This window comes from Salmo salar, chromosome 21 (genome assembly GCF_965601325.2).
Source record: "Salmo salar chromosome 21, fSalSal1, whole genome shotgun sequence".
In the NCBI taxonomy this organism is placed as follows: domain Eukaryota; kingdom Metazoa; phylum Chordata; class Actinopteri; order Salmoniformes; family Salmonidae; genus Salmo; species Salmo salar.
Window position 1 is genome coordinate 45,126,892 of NC_138311.1, and position 13,686 is coordinate 45,140,577.

At 43.4% G+C, this 13,686-nt stretch overlaps 1 protein-coding gene across 2 annotated transcripts in view; it reads left to right on the forward strand.

The window, feature by feature from the left end:
• Positions 1–2,063, forward strand: part of LOC106582389 (NEDD8-conjugating enzyme UBE2F) — an 88,022-nt gene extending 85,959 nt beyond the window's left edge. The window contains exon 8 of one of the 2 annotated variants that reach the window (XM_045704817.2): positions 534–2,063. In XM_045704817.2, the coding sequence (XP_045560773.1) occupies positions 534–584 (51 nt within the window). In that variant the 3' untranslated portion in view covers positions 585–2,063. The remainder of the gene's footprint in view (positions 1–533) is intronic. The other variant, XM_014165456.3, reaches the window with a different exon arrangement.
• The last annotated feature ends 11,623 nt before the right edge of the window (positions 2,064–13,686 follow it).

Consider the following 13,686-nt stretch of genomic DNA (forward strand, 5'->3'; position numbering starts at 1 on the left):
AGACTGGGGTTATTTACAGCCTGGTACTTGTTATGGAGCAACGGGCCAGCAGAGCTGTGTGAAGAATCCCGAGCCCCCCTGGGTTCCATTCAGGCTCTGACATCTTGTTGCTGGAGGCTGTTTACTCGGAGAGAGCCAGAGCTGCTGAAGTGGCCTCCGTGTCTACCTCTATCTCCACAGTCTAGCTATGGTGACTGTATTCCCTAGCCGGCTGGATGGACGCTCTGCAGTCCATTTCTTTCATAGTTCTGGCTGATGCCAGAGCAGTGGTTGTCATGTTTTGCTGTCATGAAGTGTGCGTGGTTTATGGGTAATGTTTTCATCCCACTGTATCACTGGCATCAACCCTCTGATGGACCCTACTGCATTTTTTATTGAATATCTCCAGAAACATAATTTCAACTGATGAACACACTGTATATTGGCCTAAAGATTTTCAGAGCAGTTCCATTGGGGGTTAGATGTTTGTAAAAATGAAACAAGGATATTGATAGAGAAAAGATCACTGATGTTGTTTGTGTGTCTTGCTCTAGGAGGATTTCCGGAATAAGGTTCAGGATTACATCAAGCACTACGCCAGGTGATGACTGCATCAGCTGCGCCAGCTGCCTGCACCCCCCTCTCCCCCGTCTGTGACTGCGCAGCTGAACCCCGTCCCTAATGTCTCATCAACCAACTAAACGCTGCGCACCGCTGACACGCCCCGACTGCAATAAGACGTCGCTGGAAGAAGAAAAGATTAAACACGTTTTTTAAAAGTTTGAGGAGGGACTTGTTTATTGTCGTGAGTTGACCAGAGTAATCATCCGTCACAACAGGGATCGTCCAATGACTGGGCTTCTCGTTGTGTCTGAGCCAATCAGAGTGGGCGCCGGTGGCAGTGAGGACCCAGGATTTAATCAATCCAGTTATCTGTTATTTAAGAATCGGCGAATCAAAGAGAAAGATGATCTGTTTGTGTTTCTCAGTTCTAGTGCCTGCCATGTATCTGTTGCAAAGAAAATGCACGTGAGCGGACACACACACACACACACACACACAGAATCCCTTCACGCACAAACATACTCAACTAGCTACTCACAACACACAGCACTTGGCTGTACATGCAAACACACAGCTGGATAAACGACATATCTGTTATGTCACTCGTTCCTGCCCACCCCCAACTCACCAGACAGCATGTGAATGACAAGTGCCACCAACCCAGTCCCCATTCTAGTCAGTCCCCATTTGACCCAGTCAGTCTCCATATTGGATATGTCTGAAAAAACACCCTAATAATCCCAACCCTATAGGCCCTGGTCAAAAGTAGTGAGTGCATTATATAGGGCAGGGTTATTCAACTCTGACCATACGTGGGCCGAAGCCTGCTGGTTTTCTGCTCTACCTGATCATTAATTTCATCCACCTGATGTCCCAGGTCTAAATCACTCCTTGATTAGAGGGTTAGAATGGAGAAAGAGCAGTGGAGCTGGCTTGAAGGTCCAGAGTTCAATACAAGGGACATGGGGAATAGGAAACCATTTTAGACTCACCTCAGACACGCCAACTTCCTGTCTGTTCTGTTCACTCACCCAGAGGGGAAACACTATGTACCAGTGCCCGAGACGCACTGTAACACTGTCTAGATGAAGCTTCTAGGAAAGGTTGTACAACCACACTTGACCCTTGACCTTAGCTAACCCCAGGGGAAGCCAAACAGAGGACATTCTGCCTCCGAAAGTCTCGTTTTCTCTCGCTCTCGTTTTTCATCCCTCTATCCTGCTGCTTTTCCCTCCACACCTCTTAGGCCCCACCCACCTCATGTGTTCTCCTCTGCCCCCATGAAGGTAGGGGGGAATACCAGGGTGCTCTCCCTCTCCTAGGTTGTGTATGAGTCCTCTGTTTAGTTGTCTAAGGGAGGGCCTGTGGTCTCGCTCTTTTCTATGTCCTTGTGTGTCTGGCTGTCCCTCCCTGTGTGTGTGTGTGTGTGTGTGTGTGTGTGTGTGTGTGTGTGTGTGTGTGTGTGTGTGTGTGTGTGTGTGTGTGTGTGTGTGTGTGTGTGTGTGTGTGTGTGTGTGTGTGTGTGTGTGTGTGTGTGTGTGTGTGGTGTGTGTGTGTGTGTGTGTGTGTTGCTTTGCCTGGGCTGGCTTTGTGCCTGTATGTGTGCACATTGGAACATAACATTCAGTGTCATCACTGTATTAAACATTGTATTTACGTTTCCATGAGGCAAAGTGTATGTGATCAGGAGGTGGTGTATTTTAGTGCGTGTGCGCGTGCTTTCAAATGAACAGGGGTTCAGATTTCACTTGTTAGCATGCTCTGGTTCTTAGCCCCACACTCCTTGTTTTACTGGCCCAGCTAGCCAAGTTCCCTGTGAGGCTCAAGAGGGTCTGTCCCTCAGTTCAAATCCTCCTTTGCTTTCTCAGATTGTATATCATTTTTTAAAGATATATTAAAGAGGATATAATAAGGAAAATGAACCTATATTTTATTCTATAGTCAGTGTCCCTGTCATATTCATTGGTTGGGATTGTTGCCATCAATGTTGATTCAACTACAATGTTATTACTGTATATACAACAATGTGACATTTTAAGCTAATTACTCATCATGGTACACTAGTCCTCAGGTCTCACACAGTACTGGTTAGTGTCCACTAGCTCTGTTTAGTGTCCACTAGCTATGGTTAGTGTCCACTAGCTCTGGTTAGTGTCCACTAGCTCTGGTTAGTGTCCACTAGCTCTGGTTAGTGTCCACTTGCTCTGTGCTATAGAAAGTGATGACCCTAGCAGAATGTTAATCCAGGCTGTCAGATAGTCAGTGTCCTGAGAGACAGGGCAGTCAGAATGTCAGCAGCCTGGACAAACTCCCCTCACCTCTTTCACACACACTTCTTCAGCCGACTTCTTCAATCACTCACAACCACCTTCTCCCGGGTCTCTGGGCTTGGGTCGGAGCATAAACACACTGACATGGTCACACTGGCCTACAGGTATGAGCAACCTCTGCCTTTCCGTGATAGCTGGCCTGGCTGGCAGAGAGGCTGTAGACTGCTGTACTGCCCCACGCTCTCTTCTAACGACGGGGAGACTGCTGTGCTGAGGCAGGCAGATGGAGCAGTTGGACTACGGCCATCTTGCTTGAGCCTGAGACACCCACTTTACCATCATTGGGTCGAAGCTTCTTCCTTTCCCCATGAAAGATTCCTCTCATTGCTGCTGCCTCCTTAATTAGCGGTGTACACCCAGAACTATACACCAACACACCTTCTCTTCCTCTGCACGTAGTCCTTAACTTCTTTACAACACTGCAACATTGGGGACAAGGTTTTTATTGACCAAAAGAGCTGATTTCCCCAACCTTTTGTGGCCCCTTTGTCCACGGCCATCTGAAGGAGATGGTATCTATTTATCTATTAAGTGTTGTACTAATCTCTTTCCACGCTTTCTGGCTGATTTATTGACTGGCTGGCTGACTATCTGTCCACACAATGACTGACTGACACTGGCAGCGCGTCTCCCTACCTGCCATGTGTAGAGTGGCTGAATGAAGTTTCCTCTGGACCGCTGACATTGGGTAATCAGACGGTCATGGTCGGTAGATTAGGTACTCGCACACGGAGAGTGTCCTTAAAGAGACCAGAGTCGGGAAGATGTCTCTCGATGATGTATCAACCCACTAACTGTAATCCTCCTTATTCAAAATATGACTCTTTGGATCCTTACAAAGCCCTAATATGAACTAAATGTAGTATTTAGTTTATTTCCATAGTATGAATCAGCACTAATGGAGCATAACAAAGCAGAATGGAGAGTGTATTTATTATGTTTATTCTGATTCCCCTGATAAATACAATGTTCACAAAACATTAAGAACACCTTCCTAATATTGAGTTGCCCCTCCCCCCCACCTTTTACCCTCAGAACAGCCTCACTTCATTGGGGAATGGACTCTACAAGGTGTTGAAAGCGTTCCACAGGGATTCTGGCCCATGTTGACTCCAACGCTTCCCACAGTTGTGTCAAGTTGGCTGGATGTCCTTTGGGTGGTGGACCATTCTTGATAGACAGGAAACTGTTCAGTGTGAAAAACTCAGCAGCGTTGCGGTTCTGGACACAAACCGGTCCGCCTGTCACCTACTACCATACCCCAAAGGCACTTAAATCCTTTGTCTTGCCCATTCACCCTCTGAATGGCACACATACACAATCCATGTCTCAAGGCTTAAAAATCCTTCTTTAATCTGTCTCCTCCCCTTCAGCTACACTGATTGAAGTGGATTTAACAAGTGACATCAATAAGGGATCATAGCTTTCACCTGGATTCACCTGGTCTGTGTCATGGAAAGAGCAGGTGTCCTTAATGTTTTGTACACTCAGTATAGTTTCCATTTTCACTTGTGATTCAAATCCAGGCTCTTAGCATTAAAGAGGTGCTCATGCACTCAATGAATGCCATTATGTTGTTGTTTATCGATTGTCACTTCACTCCATTGAGTGTTTTGATAATGAGAAGTGAAGGTCTTACGCGAACAAAGCAGGACAACTCCACGTTGTGTTAAAATAGGAGATCATGGGCTCTGATCAGTCATGCCCCGTTTACATCGCAAACTATTTTGTTACGCCATATGTCATCTTCATGCAATCTCCTTCCGCTACTGGACTGAGAGCATAGGGAGTGTTTCACAACGCAAGACAAGATGGAGGAGAGCCATTATCATTACAAACGTCATTACCATCAAAATAAACAAAAATGGAAAGCAACAGTCATATATAATTGGCTTAACAGCCAATGTGTATTGACATTTATATAAAATATTACTCGCTAGCTACTCCATTCTGCCGAGAAACACATTTTCATCTTATTCTGTGGTTTGGTAACTTGCTGTTCTGTTGACGGAATCCGGCTGCACTAAAGATGCCGCAAAGTTTGGAAAAATTGAAATGCTGTATTTGTTTCCTAACAGAGCCTTCAACAGCAAGGGGGCGCTGCGATGCCACAATGAATAACATCTGGCTCAATGGAATAAACTTCTCAGATAACATCAGTCAGCCTGCACCGTACAAACCCATCTCCCTCCCTCACTCACTCACCCACTCTCTCGTTTCTAAAAACAGTACAATGACGATTGTGGTGTGATGAGTCATTAGTCAAATCTGTAGGTAGCCATCATCCTCATCAACCACATCCAAACCCAGCACTAATGACCAACCACAGCCTGTCTGCAGTGCACAGTGTGTTGTTACATCATTATCTGCTTTCAACATGACATGTACACCCATTTCACATGAAAAACAGGAGAATTGTCTTTGATGATAATCTACCCACACACACTAACCCAGAAAAAGGAATGGCAGATGTCGCCATTTTTCCACAGCAGGAACAGAACAACGATTCCCTCCTTTTCTAGTACAGATGTGATGGTACACTGAACAAATATATAAATACTACATGCAATAATTTAAAAGATTTTACTAAGTTACAGTTTAAGGAAATCAGTGAATTGAAATACATTCATTAGGCTCTAATCTAGGGATTTCACATGACTGGGAATACAGATATGAATCTGTTGGTCACAGATACCATACTTTAAAAAAAGTAGGGGCGTGGATCAGAAAACCAGTCCGTATCTGGTGTGACCACCATTTTCCTCATGGAGTGTGACATCTCCTTTGCATGGAGTTGATCAGGCCGTTGACTGTGGCCTGTAGAATGCTGTCCCACTCCTCTTCAATGCCTGTGTGAAGTTGCTGGATAGTGGCGGGAACTGGAACACGCTGTCATACACGTCTATCCAGAACAACCCAAACATGCTCAATGTGTGACATGTCTGCTGATAAATGCAGGCCATGAAAGAACTGGGACATTTTCAGCTTCCAGGAATTGTGTACAGATCCTTGAGACATGGGGCCATTCATTATGCTGAAACACGAGGTGATGGCAGCGGATGAATGGCACGACAATGGGCCTCAGGATCTCATCACAGTATCTCTGCATTCAAATTGCCATCGATTAAATGTAATTGTGTTCGTTGTCCGTAGCTTATGCCTGCCCATACCATAACCCCACAGCCACCATGGGGCACTCTGTTCACAATGTTGACATCAGCAAAACGCTTGCCCACACAACGCCATACACACTGTCTGCCATCTGCCTGGTACAGTTGAAACCGGGATTTATCCATGAAGAGCACACTTCTCCAGTGTGCCAGTGGCCATCAAAGGTGAGCATTTGCCCACTGAAGTCGGTTACAACGCCGAACTGCAGTCAGGTCAGACCCTGGTGAGGATGACGACCACGCAGATCAGCTTCCCTGTGATGCTTTCTGACAGTTTGTGCAGAAATTCTTTGTTTGTGCAAACCCACAGTTTCATCAGCTGTCCGGGTGGCTGGTCTCAGACAATCCCGCAGGTGAAGAAGATGGATGTGGAGGTCCTGGACTGGCGTGGTTACACATGGTGTATGGTTGTGAGGCCGGTTGGATGTACTGACAAATTCTTTAAAACGACATTGGACACAGTTTATGGTGGAGAAGTGAACACTCAATTTTCTGGCAACAGCTCTGGTGGACATTCCTGCAGTCAGCATGCCAATTGCACGCTCCCTCAACTTGAGACATCTGGCATTGTGTTGTGTGACAAAACTGCATATTTTAGTGGCCTTTTATTGTCCCCAGCACAAAGTGCACCTTCGTAATGATCATGCTGTTTAATCAGCTTCTTGATATGACAAATCTGTAAGGTGGATAGATTATCTTGGCAAAGGAGAAATGCTCACTAACAAGTTTTAACGAAATAAGCTTTTTGTGTGTGTGTACATTTGTGTGTACATTTCTGGGATATTTTATTTCATCTAATGAAACATAAGCTCAACACTTTACATGTAGCGTTTAACACTGGTGTCTGCGTCAGACATCAGTGTTTTAAGTTTAAACTGCATTGCTTTGCTTTAGAACCAAACTATTTACCCATTTAAGGTATTGACACTGGTAATGTTCAAGTCTTAAAGTTGGCAGTGTTTTTTATTGTACAAAATTTCTGCAGCATTGTCTCTGTGGTCTTTGATTCACAGGTTATCCTTTCAGACAGAAAATACCCCAATAAAACTTGATGCATTTAAAGACATGGTCGTTATGCCTCTGTAAAAAAAAAAAAAAAACATTGAATTATTCCTAGTCACGCAGTAGCTGGTTTTACAGAGGACACAGACTTTCAGCAGCGAGCTGTGTAAACTGTTCTTACTGAGAGCACTCTGGTCAGGAGAGGAGACCATGTGCCATACCGTGGCAAGGGAAAATAAGGCACACACAAAATGCCTTATAGGTGCATTTATAATGCCTAATGATACAGTACACTTATAATGCATTATAAAACTTGCTATAAGCTGTCCGCAAGAGACACTACCAGGGCAAACGAGGCTTCCGTAATCCATCTACCCTTATGTTACCTAATGTTCATCATAGCCTCTTATAGCCATTGACAGACATGCTGTAGCAATAAGGCACAGACCAGAGGTAGGACTTCACACCTGAGTGTTGATGTCCTTCTGGACCAAATGGAGATGAGGGTTGTCCTTCCCAGTGTCATAGGTTGATCCGGAGCCCCAGCGGCATGCACAGTGACCATACCTGAGTGTAGGGCTTTGTCCTCTCTTGTCTTCTGTCCAGTGGTTGGTTGAGTGGTAAATTGCCCATTGAAAGGGACTCCTTTGCCACAGCACTCACATGTATCCATCCCAAGAAACACCAATATATGGCATGTCTTTAAAATTCTAAAGCTTGCCTTTTCTGCTAAAGTTAAGCACAAGGAAAGGGGACACTGTATTCCTCACACCACTGCCGGGTTCGACACCACTGGGAAGACCTGAGCAGGTGTAATATGATAGGGTTAGGGGTCGCCACCAATGGGAAGTGCTGAGCAGGTGTAATATGATAGGGTTAGGGGTCGCCACCAATGGAAAGTGCTGAGCAGGTGTAATATGATCGGGTTAGGGGTCGCCACCAATGGGAAGTGTTGAGCAGGTGTAATATGAGCCGGGTGGAGATCGATACGCCCCTCCGTGACCTCCCCTGGCCCCCAGCGGTCCGACAGCAGTCAGGAAACAGCCCATAAATCACTGGGGGATTATGAAGTGAGGTGTGTGCATGCGTGAAATGCATTAGCGAGAAAAGGTTAGCTATTTCCATTTGTGTTCTGACCTCCGTTTCAGCCTCCCCAGGATAAAATAACCACTTTACTAGTCTATACTGAGCTGTTGGGACTGGGTCCAACTCTATGAGTTCCTGCTACTTTACCCTTTGACACCAATGCTTAGCTGTCTTTGGAAATGGATCACCGAAGCAGTGAATGTTCTTTTTTTATTTCATGGTTAATCTGTGCATGAAAGTATAAGTATTGACTGGGCAATATGGCGAATACATGACCAATGATGCAGGGGTTATGTTCCTCATGGAGAAAGTTGTCTTTGTGATTTGTCAGCTCATGCAACGACCAACCTGAACGCTTCGCTTCACCCAATCTCCAGTTACTCAGGTTCTTTCTCTTCATCTCATCAAAGTCACCCACATGTAATGAGACAGTGAGGGAAAATAAACCCACACATTTATTCCACATGTGGGAGGTATTGTGGAGAGATTAGACTTCCAACAAAGAAAACAGCTCTTGGCGATGTTAATTTAAACATAGGAAATATAGTGGGGAATTGGGTAGAGGAAACAATGTGGAGGTTAAATGGGCACCGAGACACTTGAATGGAATCTTTCTCCCTGTAGCAATGAAGTAAAGTAGATATGTGGGTTACAATGGCTAGGCCATGTGGTTTAAAGTACTCAAGTAAAAATAATTTAAAGTACTACTTAAGTAGTTTTTGGGGGTACTTTACTATTTCTATTTTTGAACGTAATGTACTTTTTATTACATACCCTGACACCCAAAAGTACTTGTTACATTTTGAATGCTTAGCAGGACAGTAAAATGGTCTAATTCCCGCACTTATCAACGGAACATCCCTGGTCATCCCTACTGCCTGGCAGACTCGCTAAACACAAATTATTTGTTTGTCAACTATGTCTGAGTGTCGGAGTGTGCTGCTGGCTGTTAGTAAATTAAAAAAAGTAAATTGTGCCATCTGGTTTGCTTGATACTGTTGGAACTTTCATTAATCTGATGACTGTTATTTATCTAATCAACTGACTATGTTTAATTGTTACATGATTCCTTTAAACCAGGTAGCAATTAACTCATTAGGAATTTGGGGCACAACAGGAGAAGTTGTTTATAGAGTTACCATCTCCCGAATTCAACTCTAAAAGATATACATACATATATGTTATATATCAATAAAAGTCACTTATTAATCATTATGTCATTTCAGTCTCATTCTGAACGTCGCAGACTTCATGAATCTGCAAGAACCCCAGCTTTTTCTGATTATACAGTACGACACAAATGTATTTAAATTATTTATTTGCTAACTAAATAATAACACTGAATACACATACACACTTACATCAGACAAAAGTCCCTAGTGGACTGACAAGATATGACGGCTTGTTACACATATGGAGAGGGAGGGATAGATAAAGAGAGGGAGAGACAAAGAGAGTCAAACTTATCGTACATTTGGAAACTACCCTCAAAGTAATAATAAAACTTTGCTCATGAACCACCACCCGTTTGGGTAAGACATTTTATGAATTTACGTGTAGATGTCTTTGTTCATCGTCTCTCTGTTGAAACCAAACAATCCTTCTATGGGAAGGGCTCGATGGGTGTAAGGCTCTGGTTCCCCTGGCTTGGAGTGGAGTGTTTCTTCAGCACAGCTACTTAGATGCAGCCGTGATTGTTTGAGGTGAGCTTCTTGCCTCTTTTTCAGGTAGCTAGTCAAAGTTCTAGACCTCTCTACATGTACAGCTGCAGACTGTCAAATGTTCTGGTCTAGTGTGTTTATCTTCTTCATCTCATGATGAGTTTCAGAGTTTCCAACCAATTCAACGTGTAGCAACAGCTGCACACTTTCTGATCTGGGAGTTTCAACCATTTGTAAAGTTTAGCTCACGCTTCACGTCTGCTATGTTAATTCTTGGTGAGTCCTTTTAACCTCTTACATCTAGACGTTCCGCTAGCGGAACACCTGCTCCAATATCCAATGATGGGCGTGGCGCGAAATACAAACTCCTCTAAAATACAAAAACTTCAATTTTTCAAACATATGACTATTTCACAGCATTTTAAAGATAACTCTCCTTTATCTAACCACACTGTCCGATTTCAAAAAGGCTTTACAACGAAAGCAAAATATTAGATTATGTCAGCAGAGTACCAAGCCAGAAATAATCAGACACCCATTTTTCAAGCTAGCATATAATGTCACAAAAACCCAGAAGACAGCTAAATGCAGCACTAACCTTTTATGATCTTCATCAGATGACAACCCTAGGACATTATGTTATACAATACATGCATGTTTTGTTCAATCAAGTTCATATTTATATCAAAAACCAGCTTTTTACATTAGCATGTGACGTTCAGAACTAGCATACCCCCCGCAAACTTCCGGGGAATTCGCTAACATTTTACTAAATTACTCACGATAAACGTTCACAAAAAGCATAACAATTATTTTAAGAATTATAGATACAGACCTCCTCTATGCACTCGATATGTCCGATTTTAAAATAGCTTTTCGGTGAAAGCACATTTTGCAATATTCTAAGTACATAGCCCAGGCATCACGGGCTAGCTATTTAGACACCCGGCAAGTTTAGCACTCACCAATATCAGCTTTACTATTATAAAAGTTTCATTACCTTTTGTTGTCTTCGTCAGAATGCACTCCCAGGACTGCTACTTCAATAACAAATGTTGGTTTGGTCCAAAATAATCCATCGTTATATCCGAATAGCGGCGTTTTGTTCGTGCGTTCCAGACACTATCCGAAATGGTAAAGAAGGGTCGTGCCCATGGCGCAATTCGTGACAAAAAAATTCTAAATATTCCATTACCGTACTTCGAAGCATGTCAACCGCTGTTTAAAATCAATTTTTACGCCATTTTTCTCGTAGAAAAGCGATAATATTCCGACAGGGAATCTCCTTTTCGGCAAACAGAGGAAAAAATCACAAAGGCGGGGGCGGTCGGGTCACGCGCCTAAGCCCAGAGTCCCTTGATCGGCCACTTGAGAAAGGCGATAATGTGTTTCAGCCTGGGGCTGGGATGACGACATTCTGTTTTTTCCCGGGCTCTGAGCGCCTATGGACGACATAGGAAGTGTCACGTTAGAGCAGGGGATCCTTAGTAAAAGATAGAGATGGAAAAGAAGTTCAAGAAATGGTCAGACAGGCCACTTCCTGTAAAGGAATCTCTCAGGTTTTGACCTGCCATTTGAGTTCTGTTATACTCACAGACACCATTCAAACAGTTTTAGAAACTTTAGGGTGTTTTCTATCCATATGTAATAAGTATATGCATATTCTAGTTACTGGGTAGGAGTGGTAACCAGATTAAATCGGGTATGTTTTTTATCCAGCCGTGAAAATACTGCCCCCTAGCCATAACAGGTTAAGCACTCTGGTCAAAAAGGGTGGTTACATCACACTGACACGCTCTTCTGACCTCATTCAGGGCGTGGCTTAGTTAATGTGCAAAGGACATGAAAACAGTGATCTCGTTAGAGAACTAAAATCACATTCCTATCTTAACAAAATAGTTTCATAGTTTTTCATACTGAATTAGCATCATATTGGATGGAAACTTAACAGCCGAAGGGAGTTTCTTTCCTAAGTTACAGTTTTGGTTCATACAGTTTAATAACATCACAAAATAAAAAGCAATATGACATTATTATTCTTTAGATCCCCACTGACCATTTCCCAAATTCTTTATGTTAGCGTTATTGTTCCATTATCCACTTATTGGATGTTAGAGTTTTTGGGCGGGCAACAGTCTTCTGGGGACAAAGGCATTCCTTTGGTTGATACTGAAGAGCAGAAGAGGGTTCTGAAGAGTAGAAGAGGGCTGCATTTAATGTACGATTGGTGCAAGATTTCATTAACTGTCCCAGCCCCCCCTCTCTTCTTCTGTGGGAGAGAGGGGGGTCTGGCTATCGTCAGCAATTTGCCAGGCTGATTTGAGGCCTTGGATCCTCGACCAGGAGATACTTTTGATACTTAAGTATATTTAAACCAAATACTTTTAGACTTTTACTCAAGTAGTATTTTACTGGGTGACTCACTTTTGCTTGAGTCATTTTCTATTAAGGTGTCTTTTACTTTTACTCAAGTATGAAGACTGGGTACTTTTCCACCACTGGCTAGGCCCCAAGGTTAGCTACCAATGACACTAGCTGCATGGATACCAGTGAGATAAGAAAAGAGACTTTGAGTTTGAAGTTATCATTGCGAGAGGAGGTGTTGGAGTATGGGGGGTATACAGAAGTTAGCCCTATTTGGTAAAAAACCAAGTCCATATTATGGCAAGAACAGCTCAAATAAGCAAAGAGAAATGACAGTTCATCATTACTTTAAGACATGAGGTAAGTCAATATGGAACATTTCAAGAACTTTGAAAGTTTCTTCAAGTGCAGCCACAAAAACCATCAAGCGCTATGATGAAACTGGCTCTCATGAGGACCGCCACAGGAAAGGAAGACCCAGAGTTACCTCTGCTGCAGAGGATAAGTTCATTAGAGTTAACTGCACCTCAGATTGCAGCCGAAATAAATGCTTCACAGAGTTCAAGTAACAGTAACATCAACTGTTCAGAGGAGACTGTGTGAATCAGGCCTTCATGGGCGAATTGCTACAAAGAAACCACTACTAAAGGACACCAATAATAAGAAGAGACTTGCTTGGGCCAAGAAACACAAGCAATGGACATTAGACCGGTAGAAATTTGTCCTTTGGTCTGGAGTCCAAATTGGCGATATTTGGTTCCAACCGCCATGTCTTTGTGAGACACGGTGTGGGTGAACGGATGCTCTCCGCATGTGTATTTCCCACTGAAAAGCATGGAGAATGAGGTGTTATGGTGCTTTGTGGTGAAACTGTCTGAGATTTATTTAGAATTCAAGGCCCACTTAACCAGCATGGCTACCACAGCATTCTGCAGTGATACGCCATCCGATCTGGTTTGTCTTAGTGGGACTATCATTTGTTTTTCAACAGGACAATGACCCAACACACCTCCAGGCTGTGTAAGGGCTATTTTACCAATAATTAGAGTGATGGAGTGCTGCATCAGCTGACTTGGCCTCCACAATCCCCCAACCTCAACCAAATTAAGATGGTTTGGGATGAGTTGGACCGTAGAGTGTAGGAAAAGCAGCCAACCAGTGCTCAGCATATGTGGAAACTCCTTCAAGACTGTAGGAAAGCATTCCAGGTGAAGCTGGTTGAGAGAATGCCAAGAGTGTGCAAAGCTGTCATCAAGGCAAAGGGTGGCTATTTGACGAATCTCAAAAATAGAATACATTTTCATTTATTTCACACTTGTTTGGTTACTACATGATTCCATATATGTTATTTCATAGTTTTGATGTCTTCACTATTATTCTACAATGTAGAAAATGGTAAAAATAAAGAAAAACCCTCGAATGAGTAGGTGTTCTAAATCTTTTGACCTGTAGTGTAGATAGATTGAAGAGAATACCTGAGTGTGTGGGGTACCCTAGGAGCAGCCCACTGACCGTGTACTGTATGTGCGT